Source organism: Bos taurus, chromosome 9 (genome assembly GCF_002263795.3).
Source record: "Bos taurus isolate L1 Dominette 01449 registration number 42190680 breed Hereford chromosome 9, ARS-UCD2.0, whole genome shotgun sequence".
Classification (NCBI taxonomy): domain Eukaryota; kingdom Metazoa; phylum Chordata; class Mammalia; order Artiodactyla; family Bovidae; genus Bos; species Bos taurus.
The window spans coordinates 18,460,099-18,481,409 of NC_037336.1; the positions used below are offsets into that span (position 1 = coordinate 18,460,099).

Sequence of the window (21,311 nt, forward strand, 5' to 3'; positions counted from 1 at the left end):
AAAATAAAAGTAAAAAAAAAAGAAGATAAATGAGTTCTGAGGATGTACTATACAACATGACTATAGCTTTTAAAAACATATATTAAATATGACCTTTTCCCATTATCATTTAACAATCTGTATTTAACTTTATTAATTTTTTCCTTATATCATCTGATTCATATACATTACTTTCCCCCTGAATTCCCCCCTAATTTGCCTTATATCTAATCTCCTTTCTATGATGGAAGAGAAAAACAAGGTAACTTTTTTTTTCTTAAAATCCTATCTTTTCTAACCATCAAATGTTATCTCTGGTTTCTCTAGCACAGTATATTAAATTAGTTTTTCATGCTTTGAATATCAAAGACATTAATTCCTTTTCATGAAATGACATCTTAACAAAACCATTTTCTTTCAAACTTGCAACATATTATTTCCTTCCTGGGAATGACTGCCCATCATCTTTAAAGCAAACATATTATTCAAATATCGTTTACTTTGGTAAATTCAATGTCTTTAAATTAAACTCTGTTTTTTGTTTTATACACCAGAAAGTGATTCCTGTGCTTTCACTAAACAAGGATAGATGGGCATTTCAATATACAGTAGTGGATTTCTAAAGTCTATGTTTTATACAAAAAAAGTTAAATTTCCTTTGAAAACTGAGACTAGGAGTAGTTAACTTTTCCTAAGAAAAATTAATATTTTATTACTAACAGACTTTGAAGATCACTGTGTATCAGGCTCTTGTATGGTTTCCCTTAGCACACAAGCTCAAAATGTTAGTTTTCCTATAAAAGTTATAAATATTTTATTACAAATTTATGAATGTTGAAAATATAATTGTATGAACATTGAGCATCATGTTGAAGAGCCTTCTAATACATACAAAGTACCACAGAAAGTTGAGCTGCAAAGAAGTTTCCTGACTTGTATCTCCAGAGAAATGACACCCCGTAAGTAAAATGTCCATCTCCTGAACCTGGTGATGTGAATGTTTGCCCTTCCATGTCTTTTCTCCCAGAACAATAAGAATAATGCTATTCTCCATCTACAAAGAAAATGTAGCACACAATTTACATAGTTTTTCCTAACTGGTGATAGGCCTTTTCATTTGCCCGTTCCTGAGCTGTCTAATGTGGTAGCCATTATACAACTGTGGCTACTGAACACTTGCAATCAGGCTAGTCTAAGTCAAAACATGCTGTTAGGGTTAAATATACACTGATTTCAAAGAATCAGCATGAAAAACAGATTCAAAGGATACTGATTACATGTTAAAATGTTAATGTTGGATATATTAGGTTAGATAATTATTAAAATTAATTTCACTTGGGTTCTCTTTAAACTTTTTTTAATGTGACTACTAGAAAATTTAAAATTATGTTTGTGGCTTACACTGTATTTCTATTGAACAGTACTGGTCTGGTCTCTCTCCCCTGTATCCTAAATGGTACATAATTATAGGTATAAAGAGTGTGACTTAAGTTAGGGGTATCACATATTACAATGACAGAAAATAAAATGAACAGGCCAACAAAAGGACTAGATATGTGATGTCAAAATCTATAACAGGCTGTTGACTAGACATACTATGGTGATTGTTTCCCAATATACACAAATATCAAATCACAACATTATATACCTGAAACTAATATAATGTTATATGCCAACTACAACTTAATTTAAAAATCTATAACTAAAAGAATTAATCATTTATACTTCTAAGGAATCTGAGAAGTACCAATCGGTCTAACTTTAAGAAAAGCAGCAAGAAGTCTAGTCCTGCCGACTCAGATCCTATTGGTCTGATCATTTGGGAGAATCCTGGTATCTGCAGTGCCTGAACGCTCACATGCTTATTTTAGTACATGTAAAGGATGATGATGACATAACTATCACTTACTGAACACATGATTTACGTCAGTCTCGTAAATAAATATTTCTCATGTAATCTTTATCCTAATCTTAAAGGTATATTAGGGGGTAAACTAACTGCTGAAACAAACATCCTCCAAGTGTCAGCGACTTACCAAAATAAATGTTATTTCTTGCTTACATCTCATGAGGTGGCAAAGGAGTGGCAGCAGGCTCTGTTTCAAGCTTCTTCTGTCTTAAAGTTCTTGTTTCTCTTTGGTCTCTAGGGTCCTTTCAAATCAACGGATGAAGAAAATGTAAGAAGAGCACATTTGGGGGATTTTTATAGGTCAAGCAGGAAGTGGCGCATTTTATTTCCAACCAGCATTCCACTGCAAGAATTCAGACCTGGACATACCAGTCTTCAAGAGAGGCCAAAAGTGTTCATTGTGCCCAAGAATAAAAGTAAAACATTAGCAGTCTCTGCAGCAGGTACGTATTATTATCTCTGTTTTACAGATGAGGTAACTCAGTCTCAGAAACATTCAAATAAATTCCCTAAAGTCACAGAACTAGGAAAAATTCAGCCACAGGTCGGTAGGACCACAAAGCCCATGCTCTTTCTAGGTAACACTGCAGAACTCATCGGGAACTGTCATCATCTCAGTATACTTACTTCAGTGGGAGCATTAAGCAAATGGTCAGGAGCTGACAGAGGACTGAACTGTCTATCCTCTCTTACCATTACAAGAGGGCAAGGTTGAGAAAATCCGTTTAGACAGTCAAGACTTCACTTTGCATCATTAAAGAATACATCTATATGACAAGAATCCTCAACAAACAAAAAACATAGAACCAGTAAAGTGGATTATTTATTGACAAAATACCATAGCCAAATACATAAATACCTGTGATATCCCATAATGATTATAGTCTGACAGGATGAGTATGAGAAGACCAAAGAATATTTGTATTTTGAAGGCTAGAAAAATCTATTTATCCAGAATCCAAAACCACTCAGAACACCTGAATAATCAGATTTATTTTGCAGTGCTATTGAATAATGATTCTTGCTTGGATTTGTGAGCCTAAGCCACCCCAAGATTTTGAAGTTTCTTCTGAATTATCAAAGAGAGATTTTATTATATTGCATGCATGCTAAGTTGCTTCAGTTGTGTCCAACTCTTTGATACTCTATGAACTGTAGCCTGTCAGGCTCCTGTCCATGGGATTCTCCAGGCAAGGATACTGGAGTAGGTTGCCGTGCCCTCCTCCAGGGGATCTTCCCAACCCAGGGATAGAACCCACGTCTCCTGTGTCTCCTGCATTATAGGCGGATTCTTTACTGCTGAGCCACCAGGGAAGCCCTTTATTATATTAATCTTATCATTATTATAAAATAATTCATTTGAGGTTGATAATTCATGTAGACTACTTGTAGTAAATCATCCACATTGTTCAAATATTCAGAAACGTTCCATTCCTTCCTATTTCTGAACGAACAAAAACTGACTGCATTTAGGGAAAAGACAGAACATGAAGTGATTAAGAGGAGAGGGGATTATTTTTTTCATAGGCAGATGACTAGTGAGCTGGCTATGAAGTGCAGATAAAATTGCAAGGTATATACAGATAGCAGTACAATCATTTGGCTATAAATGAGATAGAAATCAAAACATATCAAAAGATTACAGACAAAAAGTGTTAGGATAGTGGAAAAAAGGAGCCAATGATGTTAGTCATTGGCTCTTTTGTTTCTCTATTTCTGTATTCATCACACCTTAGGATCACTTCCGTATCATGTTAGTCAGTATTCCTGATTCCACTAAATCTTATGGACATGTTTCTGAGAAAATATAATTTGTTTTCTTTTTCAGTTCATTTGTCATTCTCAGAAGGTAACTTATCTAACCTTCACCCTCCTTGGGACAATCTTTCACTGTTCTCACAACATACAATATATTCTAAGATTAATGTGATTTTACCATATTTCTACAAGTCTGGAGCAAAAAAAAAAAAAGATTACATGTCTTAACTCTGTACTTATATGGACATGACTTGAGTTAAACCTTTTTCTCATTCTGGGTGAATGGCATTTTCAGATGAGCAATTTTCCCCTGTGCTTTGCTTAGTACCATGTAAGTTTTATTGCATCAGAGTTTTATTCTATTTCCTACTACCTTATTCAGAGGTTATCCTCAAAGCCAAAGCTGTCTCAGCTTGAAAAGTGATGCAGGACTGTACAAGGCCATTGGAAGGTGTGTGTTTAATACTATGTGTCAAGCAGCGTGCAGCACACTTTTGGATATCCCCATAGTCATCCTGTGAATCCAGTCATCTGATCTGTCAACTGGAACCTTATCCTCTCTTTGAGAAAGGCTCCCACGAGAAATTCCAAAGCTGTACAAGTCTTCTCTGAATTCTCCTCTATTATTCACTATTATCAGTCAAAAGTCTTAGTTTTAGGATAATATAAAACTCAGCCAACCTACTTATGCATTAAAAAAAGGCAAGGGAGACCTTATGATAAGGACACAGGAATATTTTATAGAGCTCCAGGGTGTGAATGAAGCCAGGTCTAAGAAAAATTATATAAACATAAATTGGAACTTCATTTGTAGTCTTAATCTCATCTCTGTTCCTCTCGCTTTTATTTCCTCTCTCTTTTCTTTCCTTTTCTCTATCCACTGACACATTGACATTGTCTGCTTCTCTACTAGAAACTGCATATGAAAAATGGCAAATCTCTCTCTCTCGAGTACATATATTTCGTGGTTCACCATCTGAGTGGCTGAATTTTTTAAATTGTATGTACATATAGATTTCTATGAATTAAAAAAAAAAAAAAAAAAACAAACCTCTAATTGGCCCAGTGTGAAACAAGTTCCTATTCTGGGTCTAATCAAATACAAAGTCAAGAGGTGTGCTATTCAAGATCGTTGCTAGAGGCTCAGCATTGACTCTAGAGAACTAGGTCACTGTGAGCTGAACTTGCCTATTCTGGGTCTAATCAAGTTGTATAAAGTACAAACTCAAGAGATGTGTTATTCAAGATGGTTGCTAGAGGCTCAGCATTGACTCTAAAGGAGAACTACGTCATTGTGAGCTGAACTAATATACATACTCTATCATCCTCATTCATTTCCCCAGTTCTGAATGAAAATCTTTATTAGCTTTGGTTCATCCTTCTCTTTTATTTACTATATAATTATTTTGCCATGAACTATTTCATTTGTCTTTCAAAATTACTCCTTTATCTATCCCAAATCCATTCCTACTGACTTTATCATTTTCCAAAATGACAGTTCAAAAAAAGGATATTTATTGTAAAATTTGGGCTTCCCTGATAGCTCAGTTGGTAAAGAATCCGCCTGCAATGCAGGAGACCCCGGTTCAATTCTTGGGTAGGGAAGATCTCCTGGAGAAGGGATAGGTTACCCACTCCAGTATTCTTGGGCTTTCCTGGTGGCTCAGCTGGTAAAGAATCTGCCTGCAATGTGGGAGGCCTGGGTTCGATCCCTAGGTTGGGAAGATCCCCTGGAGGAGGGAAAGGCTACTCAGTCCAGTATTCTGGCCTGGAAAATTCCATGGACTACTATACATGGGATCACAAATAGCAGCTAAGTCCTGTCCGACTCTTTGTGACCCCACAGACTGTAGCCTGTTTGGCTCCTCTGTCCATGGAATTCTCCAGGCAAGAATACTGAAGTGGGTTGCCATTCCCTTCTCCAGGGGATTTCAGAACTGGCCTTCTTATAAGAAGAGAAATACCACGGATACTTGTGTACATAAGAAAGGTTACGTGAGGTCACAGTGAGAAGATTGTCTGCAAACCAAGGAGATACCAAGCCTTCATCTTGGATTTCTTAGCCTCCAGAGAAAACAAATTTCTAAGCCACCCACTCCATGGTATTTTATTATGGCAGCTATGAATGATCCAAGGTTTACCTCTGTGAACTTATTCATTTTTCTTTCATTTTTTTCTGGTAAGAGCTCACTAAACATTAAGACTATTAGCTTTTTATACGAATATTTTTTCCCAATTTATTTGCCCCTCACCTTTTTGTTTTGTTTCATATACTGACATTCTTTTAGTGTAATCAAATTTTTCAGACCTTTCCTTATGGTTGCTGCATTTGAAATCATGCCTAGAAAGTCCTTCTCATTCCTATATTTATATTTACCCACTCTCTCTTCTCTTTTTATTTTTTGTCTCATCTGAATTTTATTTTTAGTGCATGTTAAGATACAGATGGTGACTGCAGTCAGGAAATTAAAAGACACTTACTCCTTGGAAGAAAAGTTATGACCAACCTAGATAGCATATTCAAAAGCAGAGACATTACTTTGCCAACAAAGGTCCGTCTAGTCAAGGCTATGGTTTTTCCTGTGGTCATGTATGGATGTGAGAGTTGGACTGTGAAGAAGGCTGAGTGCCAAAGAATTGATGCTTTTGAACTGTGGTGTTGGAGAAGACTCTTGAGAGTCCCTTGGACTGCAAGGACATCCAACCAGTCCATTCTGAAGGAGATCAGCCCTGGGATTTCTTTGGAGGGAATGATGCTAAAGCTGAAACTCCAGTACTTTGGCCACCTCATGCGAAGAGTTGAGTCACTGGAAAAGACTCTGATGCTGGGAGGGATTGGGGGCAGGAGGAGAAGGGGACGACAGAGGATGAGATGGCTGGATGGCATCAGTGACTCGATGGATGTGAGTCTGAGTGAACTCTGGGAGTTGGTGATGGACAGGGAGGCCTGGCGTGCTGCGATTCATGGGATCGCAAAGAGTCGGACACAACTGAGCGACTGAACTGAACTGAACTGAACTGAAGATACAGATCAATACTTTTTTCACATAGCCAACCAATTATCCCTGTACCATTTTCCCAGTTATTTGAAACTTACTTTTATCATGCCCTAAATATTTATATGCACTTAAAACTCCTATTGCTTTTTACCTATGATGTTCATTCATTCAATGGTTCACCTTGAAGATTATATTTTCCCACATTTATCATTAAACAAAAAGAATTCTCCACAAGATTCAGAAACATTATTTTTGGTGACAAATTATTTAAAAAACATAGTGGAAAGGTTTTTAAAATTAAAATATTAATATATAATTGCTTTTATCTAACAATAAACATAAAAATAAATATATACAAAACTATCCATGAACCAATAAAGGGGCTGCGGGTACTGTCTGATTTAGTTGAATCATATTACTCATCAAAAATAAAAGAATACTGATAGAGAAGAAACTACCTAAGGATTGTCGGCTGGCTTTTTCAGGCTCCTTTCAAGAGAATAGTTGTCTTTTAAAAAAAAAGTTACAAAAAAAAATCTTCTTCCTCTGGGACAGGAGGGCTACTTTTATACATCATTACTTATTGGTAGGAAGAAAATCTACTTAATGTGGGTCACTGGGTTAAAGATTGTGATATTTTTCAAGCAAAGGGTAAAGATAAGAACTAAGTAGTGTAAGGCTTTGCCATGTCGATGTTGAATGTGCTTTGATACCACTTGAGTTTCTCTTGTCCTTATTCAAGGCCAGAACCATTCCAGGAATTTTAGACAAAATTCGAGAGATTTGAAAAGCATGCCAAAGCTTTAGCTATTATCATTATCCATTATTTTCTGCTTTCCATATGGCAATTACTTTATGATCCCACTGCAAATGTGGAATGTATTATCAACACGGCTTTAGAGGCAATGAAACTGAGATTCTAGGAATCATAAACTTCAAAGATCAAACTGGTAAAGTTCAATCCAACACAAATTTCTGGCGCTCTATGGTGCCGTGGGGTCCACTGCGCAAGTGGAATAGTAAAGTCAGACAAAAGTAAAAACAAAGTTGGGACAATCGGAGACCCGCAGCAGATTAAGAATAAAAAGAGCCATTCCGGCCTCTGAGGAGACTTCCGAGGTACTCACGGCGCGTCGCCGGCCGAGGCAGACGGACGGCGTGGAAAGGGGAGCTCACTGAGAGGGTGGCCGCATAGAAACCTCCCTCAGGTTTTCCAAGGCCACAAGGTAAGCAAGTTAAAAACCACAGCGCCGCGCTCAGTCAACAACTAGTAAAGGAAACGCGGCAAAATCCTCCGCAAAGCGTATCTCTCCTCCTCCACAGCGGCTCCTGGACCACCAAGCCCATCCCGACATCCTTTGCGCCGCGCCGCACCAGCCTTGAGGCTCTTGGACCCCTTCGGCCGCCGTCGGCTCTGAGTTGCGACGGGCAACCAAGCAGCCATCGCTATGTCGTTGCAACAGACCCCCCAGTCGCGGGTGTTCGTGGAACTGCTTCCCTGGGCTGACAGGGGCCGGGAGAACTATCTGCTCTCGGGTGGAGAGACGCTGCCCGGCCTCCGCCGCCCTCTCTCCTCAGCGCCAGCCCAAACTCCCACCCGCGAGGTGCATGTCAGCGGCACCGCGGAGGTGTCTGCGAGCCCCGACCGGGCGCAGGTGGTCGTGCGGGTGAGCAGCACCAAGGAGGCGGCGGCCGAGGCCAAGAAGAGCGTTTGCCGCCGCCTGGACTACATCACGCAGAGCCTCCGGCAGCAGGGCGTGCAGGTGAGAGCTCCACCGGCCAGGAGCTTCCAGCCCGACCGCGAAAAGCCGGCGGCGGAGGGTAGGGGCGGGGAAGGTTTTGAGCGTCTAGACACCTTTGTGTCTTCGGCGGTGTGAGGGGCCGCGAGGACCTGCCAGAGTGTATCTCTGGCCCATCCTCCTCAGTTCAGTTCAGTCGTTCAGTCGTGTCCGACTCTTTGCAACCCCATGGACTGCGGCACGCCAGGCCTCCCTGTCCATCACCAACTCCCGGAGTTTACTCAAACTCGTATCCATCGAGTCGGTGATGCCATCCAACCATCTCATCCTCTGTCGTCCCCTTCTCCCCTCGCCTTCAATCTTTCCCAGCCCGTCCTTCTAGGGGAAAGTAATTATCAGCCGCAGTGACTTGCAAAACAAAATAATTAAAATTGAGTGGGGTTTTATTTGGTATCACTTGTTGCAGTAATTTGTTTTAACCTTGAAATGACGAACTGTTAAGCTTCAAACAGTAAGATGTAAATGCTTGCATAAGTAGTGTGCTAGATACTGAATCACTTTTTTGTTTTTATTCTGCACCCCTCCTCCCAGCCTGGGAAAGCTTTACATGAAGTGATTCTTTGGTATTTTTCGCAAAAAGTAATATGGGGCTGGGGCGGGATAGGGGGAATATTGTACCCATTTTCGTTTTATAAAGACTCAAAATTTTCTCCGAATTGTTTAGTTTTAGCTTAAAAAAGAAAATTAAGCCAGTATATTGTACATGCCACATATATGAAATACCTCTTCTTACCAGAGATGTTCCTGAAACAAATCCTTAAATAAATCTTGCCCTAAGCCCACTTTAAAAAAAAAAAAAAAAGAATGAGTCTTATTTAATTCGTACAACACCCCTGTTAAGCAGGTTTTAGCATCCCCACTTTCCAGATTTAAGGAAGTTAAATAATGCTTTGAACACCCCGGGTTATATTTGAACTCCTGTATTCTGAAAACCGAAATCTAGATTTTCAACTAGCCTAGGCTCCAGGTAATTAGAATGAAAGAGAATTAGAAAGCACAGACTTCATAGGCTATCTCAGATCCCTCCTATTACAGAGTAGCCTGAAGGCCAGAGCTGTGATTTGTGTTCCTGCAACACTGAGTTCTTAAAAGTGCTCTTGTTAGAAATGACACACCCTGAAAAAGCAAGTCTTTATTTTAAGGAGAAGTTTTATTTGTACTTATAAACATAGATTGCATTTATAAACATAGATTTATTTTAAAAGTCATATTGAAAAGATGTCTCTAAATGATTTTACAATTTAGAAGGATCTGCTGCTAATTATAAATTATGTGAATAAAATGAATTTAATATATAGAAATATATTTTCTCCCCAAAACTGCTGCCAGTGCTGCAGACGTATTTGAATAATATAACTAATTCTTAAGTTTTTTGCTTAAAATGTATACGGAGCTCACATGGCTGCAACTTCAAATATGTAAAACAGGATCAATCACTACATCCAACTTAAAGTAATTACATTAAAGACTTAGTCTTCAAGACATGCAGAGGTCAGTAATCTCCAGATTATCTCTGCTGATGGAGGAAAGCAGTGGTAAATAATTTGTTCAGTAGAAAATGCAAATAAAATCATTTATATTACATTTCAGGGTGAATTTAATGAGTCTTCACAAAATCTTTATTCATTTTAAACTTTAAAATCTGTGTTTATAAACATCACTCCCCTGATTAAAAGGCCCCTCATATTCCAAACTCTTTCGCTTAATAGATGGAGCTTAACTCTGTCATTTCCTGTCATCTCCTGGCCTCATAGACTGACTTCCCTCTTTTTTCCTTTAAAAACCAGCCCAAGTTCACTTCTTGAGCACTTTTTTCCTACACTACTCCCTGTGTGCCATACCCCATTCACCACCCTTAATAAAATGTATCACTTTATAATTACTGCTCTCCTTGTCTCTCCTCCATATTCTAAACCTCTCCAGAGTGGAGATGATTTTGTCTCTTGCTTGCTTTGTATTGATGGGTTATGTTTCATACTCCTCACATAATGTCTACTTAGAAAATGGTTTTTAATAAACTATTCAGCTATCATATAGATCATATATAATTTTATGGTTATATATAGTTTCACCTGTGAAGGCATGACCTCATTTTGAGTGTTTTTATGGAAAAATGTTTTAAAGTTCAAGCAGTATTTACTCATTCAACCATAAAATACTTATTAAACATTCCTGATCACTGCATTTTAAATAATTTCCTGTTTTTCTGTTATCTTCCCTTTTGAAATTTATGAGAATTTTAAAAATTAAGATTATCAGTAACTGTCTCTCATATATTGCAAAAATTTTCCCAATTTAGTATTTGCCATGTAACCTTGTTTGCAGTATTAAACATTAAAAATTTTAAAGATTTATTTAAATTCTCTTACTAGTACAATTTTTCACGATATTTTTGAGTCTTCTAGTAAATCACTTAAACTCTTTGAAGTTTTATTTTCTTCATAAGAAAAGCTTCTCATGAGGAGATTAAAGCTAAATGATAAGAGTTTTTTAAATCCCCAAATTTATAAGAACTAATATAATCTGTTTTTATTGTTTTCTTGTTCTGCTTCATATGTTGGTTAAAGTACTACTGTTTTTATTGTTTTTCATTTCAAATAAACATTTCTCCTGCAAAAAAAAAGTTTTCTGACTTTGGTGTAATGCTTATTGGGTCCTTCGCAAGCCTGAAGCTACATAACTATTAACTAATATTTCCTGGACTTTTTAGGGACCCTTTATAGTACGTTAAATATTTACTACATTTGGAATTTATTTTGGTATAAGGAAAAGGGTTTTGTTTTCTCCTAAATGGGTAAGTTACTGTACTTAAAGCCCTTAAAAATAAAAGTCCCCTTAAAAATAAAAAGTACTGCTTTATTTGATCTTATGGTTGATTCAATAATAAGAAAACAAATAGCTCAATTAAAAAGCACAAAATACCTGAACATATACTTCACCAAAGAATATATACAAATGGCAAGGAAACACATGAAAAGATCCTCCACATTATTTGTGATTAAAGAAATGCAAATTAAACCACAATTTGATACCATTATGCATGTATTGGATTTACTAAAATCCAATATCATTGATGATAGCATATGCTGGCAAAGATGTGGAACAACAGAAATTTTCATTCATTGCTGGTGAGACTGCAAAGAAAGTGGTATGGCCACTTTGAAAGACAGTCTTACAGCTTCTTACAAAGTTAGCCTTACTATAGGAACCATTAACCCACATGAGAATCAAAGACTTACGTTCACATATAAATTTGCACAAGAATATTTATAGCAGGTTTATTCATAACTCACTAAAACTTTAGAACTTGAAACAGCCAAGATGTTTTCAACAGCAGAATGGGTAACTGTTACATCCATGCATTGGAAAATTACTCAGCAATAAAGAGGTGCTATTCACAGAACAACATGGGCAAATCTTAAATATTATAAGTGAAAAAAACAGATTCAAAAGGTTTACATTCTATGATCCATTCATGTGACATTCTGGAAAAGGGAAAACTATAGGGACATAAATCGGTGGACAGGTTGTTTGATGGCAAAGTGGTTAACTATAAAGGAGGTCCACAGAGGAACTTCTCAAGGGGAAAAAATTATTCTGTGTGGTACTGGAGTGGTGAATACATTTGTCAAAACCCATAAAACTAAATCACAAAAAGGGAACGCTAATTATGCAAATTAAAAAAAAAAACAGATCAATTCCAGGACAGAACCCAGACTGTGACAAATGAACCTAACTCTGTTACAAATGAATGACATAATTGCACTGAACGTGGGGACAGAAGGTGAGCAGAGTATCCTAAGTCAGTTTGGAAAATTATATTTTATTAGAAACTAATGATAAAGATGAAAGATATATAAACTCTGTACTCTAGTTAGTAAATGTTTTTTCCAAGGTTTACAGTTCTGAAACTGCTTTATATGTATAGTAGGCTTGAAAAACAGGTGGTTGGTGGCTGAGGGAAATGAGGTTTCTAACTACTGGAGAGGAAATTACAGACAAGAAAAGAAGGTTAGAATGAACTCTCTGGTTCTTAATTAGAGTTAGAAACATCAGTATGAACTCATGTTTAGCTTAGTATATATCAGATGGATAGATGCAGAAACAGTTGTGGATATATGTGTATATGTCACAAAGAGTTGGACAAGACTGAGCGACTGAACTGCAGTGATATGTACCATAGTAATAAAAAAATGATTACTTTTTTTATTACATCAGAAAAACCTGAAACTGAGGTATATGGAACTCTATACTATCTTGGCAACTTTTCTGTAGACTTTAAATTTTTCTAAAGTAGAAGTTATTAACAGTTTACAGAACAGCATGTAGAGTATAATTTCATTTATAAAAAATTCTATACATAGATCTACAAATTTTTATGTGCATGGATAGATGACTTAATTAAATGTTTACTGAAATATTAACATAAGGGGCTTGGAGACTATTCTTTCTCTAGTATTAGATATTCATTAATTAGTGTATATTATTTTTATAAAAACTATAATGTTAAGTGAAACAATAAAAGATACTTTCTTTTCTGCTACCTTTCCTAAAATTATTTCTCTAATAATTTTTCTGTCAGAAGTCTTATGTACATTTATCAAGTGAAGTGAGGAAAAACTGAAAAAAGACATCTAAGAAAATAGAAGATATGTTTACATGTCATAAAAGAATACTAACTGACACGTTTCATGTATCAAGTTTCATGTTTTCAACTTTAAGCAATGTATACAGCATTGGTTTAGTTTATATTTATCAATACTGTAATTTTCTACAATGAATAATTATTACCATGATAAATATTATCACAAAAATGAATTAATATTTTCATTGAAACTGACATCAGAGCTATAATTGGAACTTAAGTTCAGATTTTCAGGTTAAAGCTTTTTAGAATTTTCTAGGTCTATAAATGGCTTGAAATTAGTGTATATCTTAAAATTAATGTGCATCTAAATCCTTTACCAAATAACATAATTAAATGATTGAGAATCATCATCTTTATTTAGCATATATTTTAAAGATACAAACATTTATAAAATATAGGTTCTGCCTGTCCCCAAGAGTGGGAGTAAGTCAAGAATTCATTTCACTAAATTTTAAAACCCTTTTGAAACATAAATAAGTTCAATTTTTTATCAGAATTATATACCCTGTACTTACCCAGAGAATCAAAAAGCATTAATGTTACTTTTCTAAGAATAGGCTGGCTTAGGTCCAATATTTCAGGAAATGTTTATATAATAATGGTATTGCATCTCTGTTTGCTGAGTGCCTTCTGTGTCAAGCATTTTATTCACAACTTTTCATTAAATCCTCAGATCAGTTCAATGTGATCTCAGAGCGAGCAGCAGTCAGTGGCAGCTTGAAGCAAGATCTTAGTTTCCTGCCTGGGAATCAAACCTGTGCTGGCTGGGTGAAAATCAGGAATCCTGACCGCTAGACCACTAGGGGCTACTGACGAGAAGCAGAGCCCTGGCCCTTGACCTCTTTGAAAAAAGAATGTTACTAAGAGACCAAGGTTGTAAAACAAGCAGAGATTATTAGAAGCACCATACGTGTGAAAGAGCACAAAGAAAAGCAGTTTATTTAGGACAGAAGTAAAGAGAGCTACACACTCAGAGAAGAGTCAGGGCATCTTTGCTAAGGAGGCGCGCTAAAGGTGTGGTTTGAATTGCTTAAATAGGGGCCTTCTTCCAGGTCTTTGTTTTCCTCTAGCCAATTATCTTGCTTATTTCCCATATCTGATCTGACTCGGCCCTGTCCAATGTGGGCATGAATCTTTTGGCCAACATGGATTCCAGCACAAGGGTCTCTGAGGGGTTGGCAAAACATATGGGTTAGTACCCCCTTCTTTGTTGACCTCCTAGGAACTTTTCTGCACATGTACAGTCAGGGAGGTCTCCTTTTCCTGAAGATGAAAGACGTGGTCATCTTTTTCCTCCAGCAGGGCTTAGTTCCTCTCTGCTCTTGCCACTATCTTTTTCCCGGAAATGTTGGGGGAGGGAGAGACAAGCTCCAATTGCTCAGCCCGACAAACCAGTGGCTCAGCCTGTGGCCCCTCTACCTGCTACCTCACAGTGTAACACAATTTTATAAGTGTGGAAACTGTGTCTCAAAAAGTTGAGTAACTTGCCCAAAGTTATATACTAGATGTGTTCAGTAAATTAGTATTATTTGTAAGTTAAACATTTTATAAACTCTAACATCCCTACAACATTCAGAATGTTTTATGTACAAATAATGCTTCAGATATATATTACCCTAAGTTCATACTTTTTGAACTAGCTAATGTAAAAATTACAAGTGGAATGACAATTATGAAATATCAGCAAATATTTTTAGGTTTCTGAATTTGTTTTTTTTTTTAGGAAAGTTTTAAAGCATTAGGCAAGCCAGTTCTTTTCACATATTTTGTTATTCTGATTTTAATAAGTACAGGTTTATACTTTATGTTTTAGAGTAATTGCATTTAGTAGCCAAACATTTAGTAATCATATTCTTGTACTTTATGTTTCAGTCAGAAAATGTAACTGTGACAAAGGATTTTAAAAGGCTAGAAAATGCTTATCACATGGAAGCAGAGGTATGTATTATCTTCACAAATACTTGGAAACAGCATGACTTTGTGGGGACAATTTGCATTTAATTTTATTCTTGAAAGTCAAGTACAGGAGAAATACTTCTCATGGTGTTGATAAAAGATCGTTTTTCTCAAAATCATTTTTGGTGTTAACATATCTGGGTGAGATTTAAGGGAAATTGTTTTGAAATGGAATAAAAATAGCAAGAGGGAAGTAGCATTTAATCTGAACAAAATTTTCATAATGTTATCATGTAGTCAACAGGAAGAAACACTACAGAGGAAAAATTTCTTCTCCTCAGATAAATAGCAAATTAATAGTCATAGCATAAAGGATTGAAAGACTTCAACATTCTTTTATTTCACAAGACTATTTTGTGTTAAGATTTATTTAAAAATAAAAACTACTCAACCTTTGCACAAATTGAAAAAATTGTGTATTTTTTTACACACAATTAATGAAAACATTGAGTTCCTACAACTGTTGAGCTTTTTACTTATCTTCAAAGATTTTATGATCAGGACTTTATGAAGTCAGAGTATGTTATAAGTAGTTACAACCAGCTTAAAATACCGCTGTCTCTTTGATTCCAAACTTCTTAGAGTGTGTGCTTAGTCATACCGCCTCCTTGCCACAGGAAACAAACAAGAGTAGATTAAAATGGACTGTTGTTAGTCCAATCAGAGAACCTTTGCCTTTAGAGGTGGAAAATACCTCAAGAAATCACCTGGTCCTACCTTCAGGCAGATAATATATTATTTTTCCTAAATTTAAGGGTGTGGCTTTAGGCTAAGATACCTTAGGCTCAGACTTTTTAAAGATCATATTACAAGAATTAGAATGGAAATTAGAATCCTGGCTTCTTACCTCTTAAGTTAGTAATTATCATAATACACTGTTGTCCCTATATTTACTTGAATAAATTTGTAATTTTTTCACTTAAATATTAACTATCTGAAGGAATTTTAAAAATACTTATAATGATTTTGGGCTTCCCTGTTGGCTCAGCAATAAAGAATCCACCTGCAATGCAGGAGACGTCGTAGCCACCTCAGGTTCAATTCCTGGCTCTGGAAGATGCCCTGGAGAAGGAAATGGTGACCCACTCCAGCATTCTTGCCTGGGAAATCCAATGGCTGCAGTCCACGGGGTCACAGAGAGTCCGCACATGACTTAGTGACTAAACAACAACAGTGATGATGATTTTAGGGATCCACCTGGGAAATGTTGAAGTAAAACCTTGGCTTTGCAATTCCTTTATCTGTCTTTCCACTTCTTATGTTGTTTTCTTGTTACAGTTTCAGTGTTGGAGAGATTTTAAAAACCTGGGACACGATAAGCATTCAATAAAAGTCTATTAAAAAGTCTATAGGAAAAGTAGTATAAACAGTTTTCCCTCTCCTTTTCCTTGCACGTTTCCATGTTTCAGGTATTTTCCATAATATTTCTCATCTAATCTTTTCTCAACTCTTCATTTTTGTTGTGAAATACTTTATACGTGGTTTGTGGTTTTAGTGGTTTTAGTTGCTAAGTCGTGTCCAACTCTTGTGACCCCATGGACTGTGGCCTGCTAGGCTCCTGTCCATGGGATTTTCCAGGCAAGAATACTGGAGTGGGTTGCCATTTCCTTGTCCAATGTATAAATCATACTTATATTTGATTTGTGCATTTAAATCATATTTTTCCTATCTTATATTTCCCCTATATTCAGCAAAAATATTGTTCAAAATCAAAGGCCAATTATAGACTTTTTCAGAAAGCTGAAAAAATTCATTACCATAGACCTTCAATCCAAGGAATGTTAAACAGATTTGGGTAGGTGGAAGAAAATGGTACCAGAAAGGAATAGGACTCTACAGAGAGAAATGAAGAACACTGAAAATGGTAACTACATAGGTAGATTTGATATTTTTCTTATATCTCTATAACTCTACACCTATATAAAAATAATTGTTTAAATAAAAATGATAATGGTGAACTTTAGGGATTATAACATATGTAAAACATACAACAGCAATAGCATGAAGGGAGAAAGAGAAGTATAATATTTAAAGTTTCTTATGTGTGAAATGGTGTATCTCCTGAAGGTAGATTGAGATAAATTAAACATGTATATACTGTAAACTCTAAGGCAGACACTAAAGTAACTACAGGTTACAGTAAAGAAACCAATGAAGGATATCAAATAGAATAAAAAATATACTCTATCTCTTCCCAGAAAGGCAGAAAATGGGGAGAGGGGAACAAAGAAAATATGAGACAAATAGAAAATCAATAGCAAGATCAGAAGTTTAAATATAACCATATCAATAATCACATTAAATAATTTAAGGGGCTTTCCCCATGGCTCAGTAAAGAACCTGCCTGCCAATGCAGGAGACATAAGAGACACAGGTTCGAGTCCTGGGTCAAGAAGATCCCCTGGAGGAGAGCATGCAGGCCACTGCAGTATTCTTGCCTGGAGTATGGACAGAGGAGTCTGGCAGGCTACAGTCCATAGCGTCGCAAAGAGTCGGACGCAACTGAAGCAACTTAGCACGCACGCATGCTGATGTATAAGTGAGATGAATGACAGTAATGATATAAGAGATGGGGTGGAATACTTAGGATTATTTTGTTGTTATAGTTATACAACCCATAAAGTGGTATTCTGCTGCTGCTGCTGCTGCTAAGTCACTTCAGTTGTGTCCAAGTGTTATTTAAAGTAGACTTGGATTTGTTGTAAATATGTATTATGTACTTTAGAGAAATCACTAATAAAAGCTTAAAAAATATAGCTGATATGCTAAGAAAGGAGAAAAAAAAAGAAACCATGAAATGCTCAATTAAAATCACAAAAGGCAGAAGACAGAACTTAGAAAAAAGAACAAAGGAAACAAATAGAAAACAGTAAAGAATATGGTAGATATTAATCCAGCTGTATCAGTAATGCTTTGAACATCAGTGGTCTAAATGCAGCAATTAAAAGACAGATTGTCACAGTGGATCAAAAAACACCACCAAACTATATGTTATCTATGAGAAATCTGTTTTAAATATAAAGACATATATAGATAGCCATGGAAAAAAATTAATCATGCTAACACTAAGCAAAAGAAAGCAAGAGTCACTATTGTAATTTTAGACAGAGCAGGCTTCATAATAGGGAGTTATCAAGGATACAGAAGGGTATTATGTAATGATACAGGGCAGTTTTCCAAGAAACATAATAATCCATGGGGACTTCCCTGGTGGTCCAGTGGTTAAGACTCTGTGCTTCCAGTGCAGGGTTCAATCCCTGGTCAGGGAACTAAGATCCCACATGCCACACAGTGGCACAGCCAAAAAATAATAACAGTCTTTAATATGCATTCTCCTGAGTGTCAGACTACATCAGGCAAAAACTAATAGAACCTCTAGGAGAAATAGATGAGCCCACCATCATAGTTGGAGTCTCCAACTTCCTTTATCAAAAAGGGACAGATTCAGGGACTTCCCTGGTGGTCCAGTGGTTAAGAGTCTACCTGGCAGTGCAGGGGACATGGGTTCAGTCCCTGGTCAGGGAACTAAGATCCCATATGCCATGGAGCAACTAAGCCTGTGGGCCTCAACTAGACAGACTATACACCACACAAAAAATTCCACATGATGCAGTGAAGACCTGTGTACAGCAACTAAGACCTGATGCAGCCAAATAAATAATTTTTTAAAAAAGGAAAGTCACTTTAAAAAGAAGGGGCAGATTCCGCAGGCATAAAATCAGTAAGGACCTAGTTAAATTTAACAATACCATCAATTGACTGGATATAATGGACATCTACGGGGCTTCTCAGGTGGTTCAGTGGTAAAGATCCACCTGCCAAGCAGGAAACATGGGTTCCATCGGCCCCCGGGATCAAGAAGATCTCCTGGAGAAGAAAATGGCAACCCACTCCAGTGTTCTTGTCTAGAAAATCCCATGGACAGAGGAGCCATGGGTTCACAAAGAGTCAGACACAACTTAATGACTAAAAAACAACAACAAAATGGAAATCTATAAATTACTTCCCCCAAAACAGAATTCTTCTCAAGCTCTCATGGAACATTCACCAAGATAGCACACATTTGGAATTTGGGTCTTTCAAGAATAAGCCACCCGTTCTCAATACTTGGCTCTGCAGTAAACCTTTCTCTGCTCCCCTCACCCCTAAAATACATTCTAGGCCAAAACTTATACCTTAACAAATTTAAAAGGATAGATAACATAATGTCTGCTCTCTGATCACAATGGAATTAAACTAGAAATCAGTAACAGAAACATAATTGGAAAATCCCCAAGTATGTGGAGATTAAACAACATACTTCTAAATGACATGTGGATCAATGAAGAAATCCCAAGAGAAATTTTTAAATGTTTAGAACTAAATTAAAATGAAAATAAAATCTATCAAAAACTATGAGATGCAGCGAAAGCAGGGCTTAGAAATTTTAGCATTGAATGCATATAGTAAAAAGAAGAAAAATCTGAAATAAATAATCTAAGCTTCTGCCTTAAGAAACTAGAAAAAAGAGCAAATTAATCCAAAGTAAGTATTGAAACCAGTCAGAACATCAGTCTTCCATGGTTAACATTTATGATGAAAGGCAACTGTTCTGTATTGTATAAGATGACTCTTTGCTACTCCAGCCTGTACTTAAGTATCTGTACATTATTGTTTTACATATTTTACATAAAGTATTATATATTTTACATAAAGTACTTCAGTACCTGTACTTTATTGTTTTACATACTGAGCTTGTATAAAGTTTCCTTAGGAAAAAGGTTTAGTTTTCTTCCATAGAATGTTTAAAGACTACAGTTTTCAAGTATTGCTGAATATATAAGAACTGCTTCCACATAGTTAAAGGCAGATGGCATAATGAAATAGATGAGCTTCTGCATATAGATCTGAAAATAACTATTGGATGAAGAAGCATACCTCACTGACAGCAGTGGAGCATGAAGTTATTACCGCTAATCAGGAAGCTAGCTAATGTCTAAAGAGTCATGAAACATTTATCAGGCTAAGAGAATTTAGCCAAATAATAAAATTGAAGGGGAAGCCCCCCAACTCTGTTTCATAAAAAAGTCCCTGACTGATTTAAAATGAATTTTAAAATGTTCAAGTCAACATTAAACAAATTAAAAAATTCATAAGCAAAAATAAATTCAATAACAAAATTTGGTTATAAGTACCAAGTAGGCCTTTCTTATCTGTTACATACTATAAAATGACCTCACTGTAATGTCTTTATTTTTTTTTAACTCACATGTAGAAAAAAAAATTGAAATCAGAAATGAAAATAATTTCAACTGTTATTTCATTTACAGGTCTGCATTACATTTACTGAATTTGGAAAAATGCAAAATATCTGTAACTTTCTTGTTGAAAAGCTAGATAGCTCTGTTGTCATCAGCCAACCCCAGTTCTATCATATGCCAGGTTCTATTGATAACCTTCGGTAAGTTAAGCACATCTTTCAATGACTTATCAACTAATTAAACAAAACTGTTCCATCCTACAGTTTTTGAATGTCTTACTAATCATCTCTGCATTTAATTCCTAAGACGACAAGCCTGTCTTGCTGCTGTAGAAAACGCACGGCGCAAAGCTCAAGAAGTCTGTAACCTTGTTGGCCAAACTCTAGGAAAACCTTTAATAATCAAAGAAGAAGAAACAAAAGAATGGGAAGGCCAAATAGATGATCCCCAATCATCTAGACTTTCAAGTTCATTAACCGTACAACAAAAAATCAAAAGTGCAACAATACACGCTGCTGCCAAAGTATTTATAACTTTTGAAGTAAAGGGGAGAGAGAAGAAAAAAAAACACATCTGAAATTCTGACCAAAATATATTGTGTTTGTATCTTTTTTTGTCTATTTTTATACTTTTTATAATGTTTGCTTTTGTCCTAAATATATATATTGTATAGTATATAATAAAGTGTTTCACCCCCAAGCCTGTCAATCCTTGAATATAGTTCCACAGAATACTTAACATTTACTTTCTGTTTTCAAAAACTTATTACGGGAAATATTCTGGAAACAAATGTGTTAGATACACTTGTATACGGACAGTCATATAAGTGCATGTGTAAATAATTTTATATTTCTACTCTGGAAAGAAATGTTGACACAGTTATTAACATGATTCTTAACATTCATTCTTAGAACAATGGGCTTCTCTGGTAGCTCAGTAAAGAATCCACCTACAATGCAGGAGACCTGGGTTCGATTTCTGGGTTGGGAAGTTCCCCTGGAGAAGGGTATGGCAACCTGCTCC

The 21,311-nt window shown here is 36.2% G+C and overlaps 1 protein-coding gene and 1 long non-coding RNA gene across 8 annotated transcripts in view; one reads left to right on the top strand and one right to left on the bottom strand.

Annotated features, from left to right (window-relative positions):
* Positions 1-7,998, bottom strand: part of LOC101903114 (uncharacterized) — a 274,464-nt gene extending 266,466 nt beyond the window's left edge. For 5 of the 7 annotated variants that reach the window (XR_003036281.2, XR_009495961.1, XR_009495962.1 and 2 more), the window contains exons 1-2: positions 7,104-7,998; positions 2,016-2,130 (exon numbers count right to left, since the gene is read on the bottom strand). This is a non-coding gene — a long non-coding RNA (uncharacterized lncRNA). The remainder of the gene's footprint in view (positions 1-2,015; positions 2,131-7,103) is intronic. The other 2 variants (XR_009495965.1, XR_009495960.1) reach the window with 2 other exon arrangements.
* A 63-nt stretch (positions 7,999-8,061) lies between these two features.
* IRAK1BP1 (interleukin 1 receptor associated kinase 1 binding protein 1) lies at positions 8,062-20,987 on the top strand. The gene is made up of 4 exons (NM_001110093.2): positions 8,062-8,408; positions 14,965-15,030; positions 20,358-20,488; positions 20,595-20,987. Exons 1-4 carry the CDS (start codon positions 8,094-8,096, stop codon positions 20,863-20,865), a joined length of 783 nt encoding a protein of 260 aa, NP_001103563.2. The 5' UTR covers positions 8,062-8,093; the 3' UTR covers positions 20,866-20,987.
* Positions 20,988-21,311: the final 324 nt, after the last annotated feature.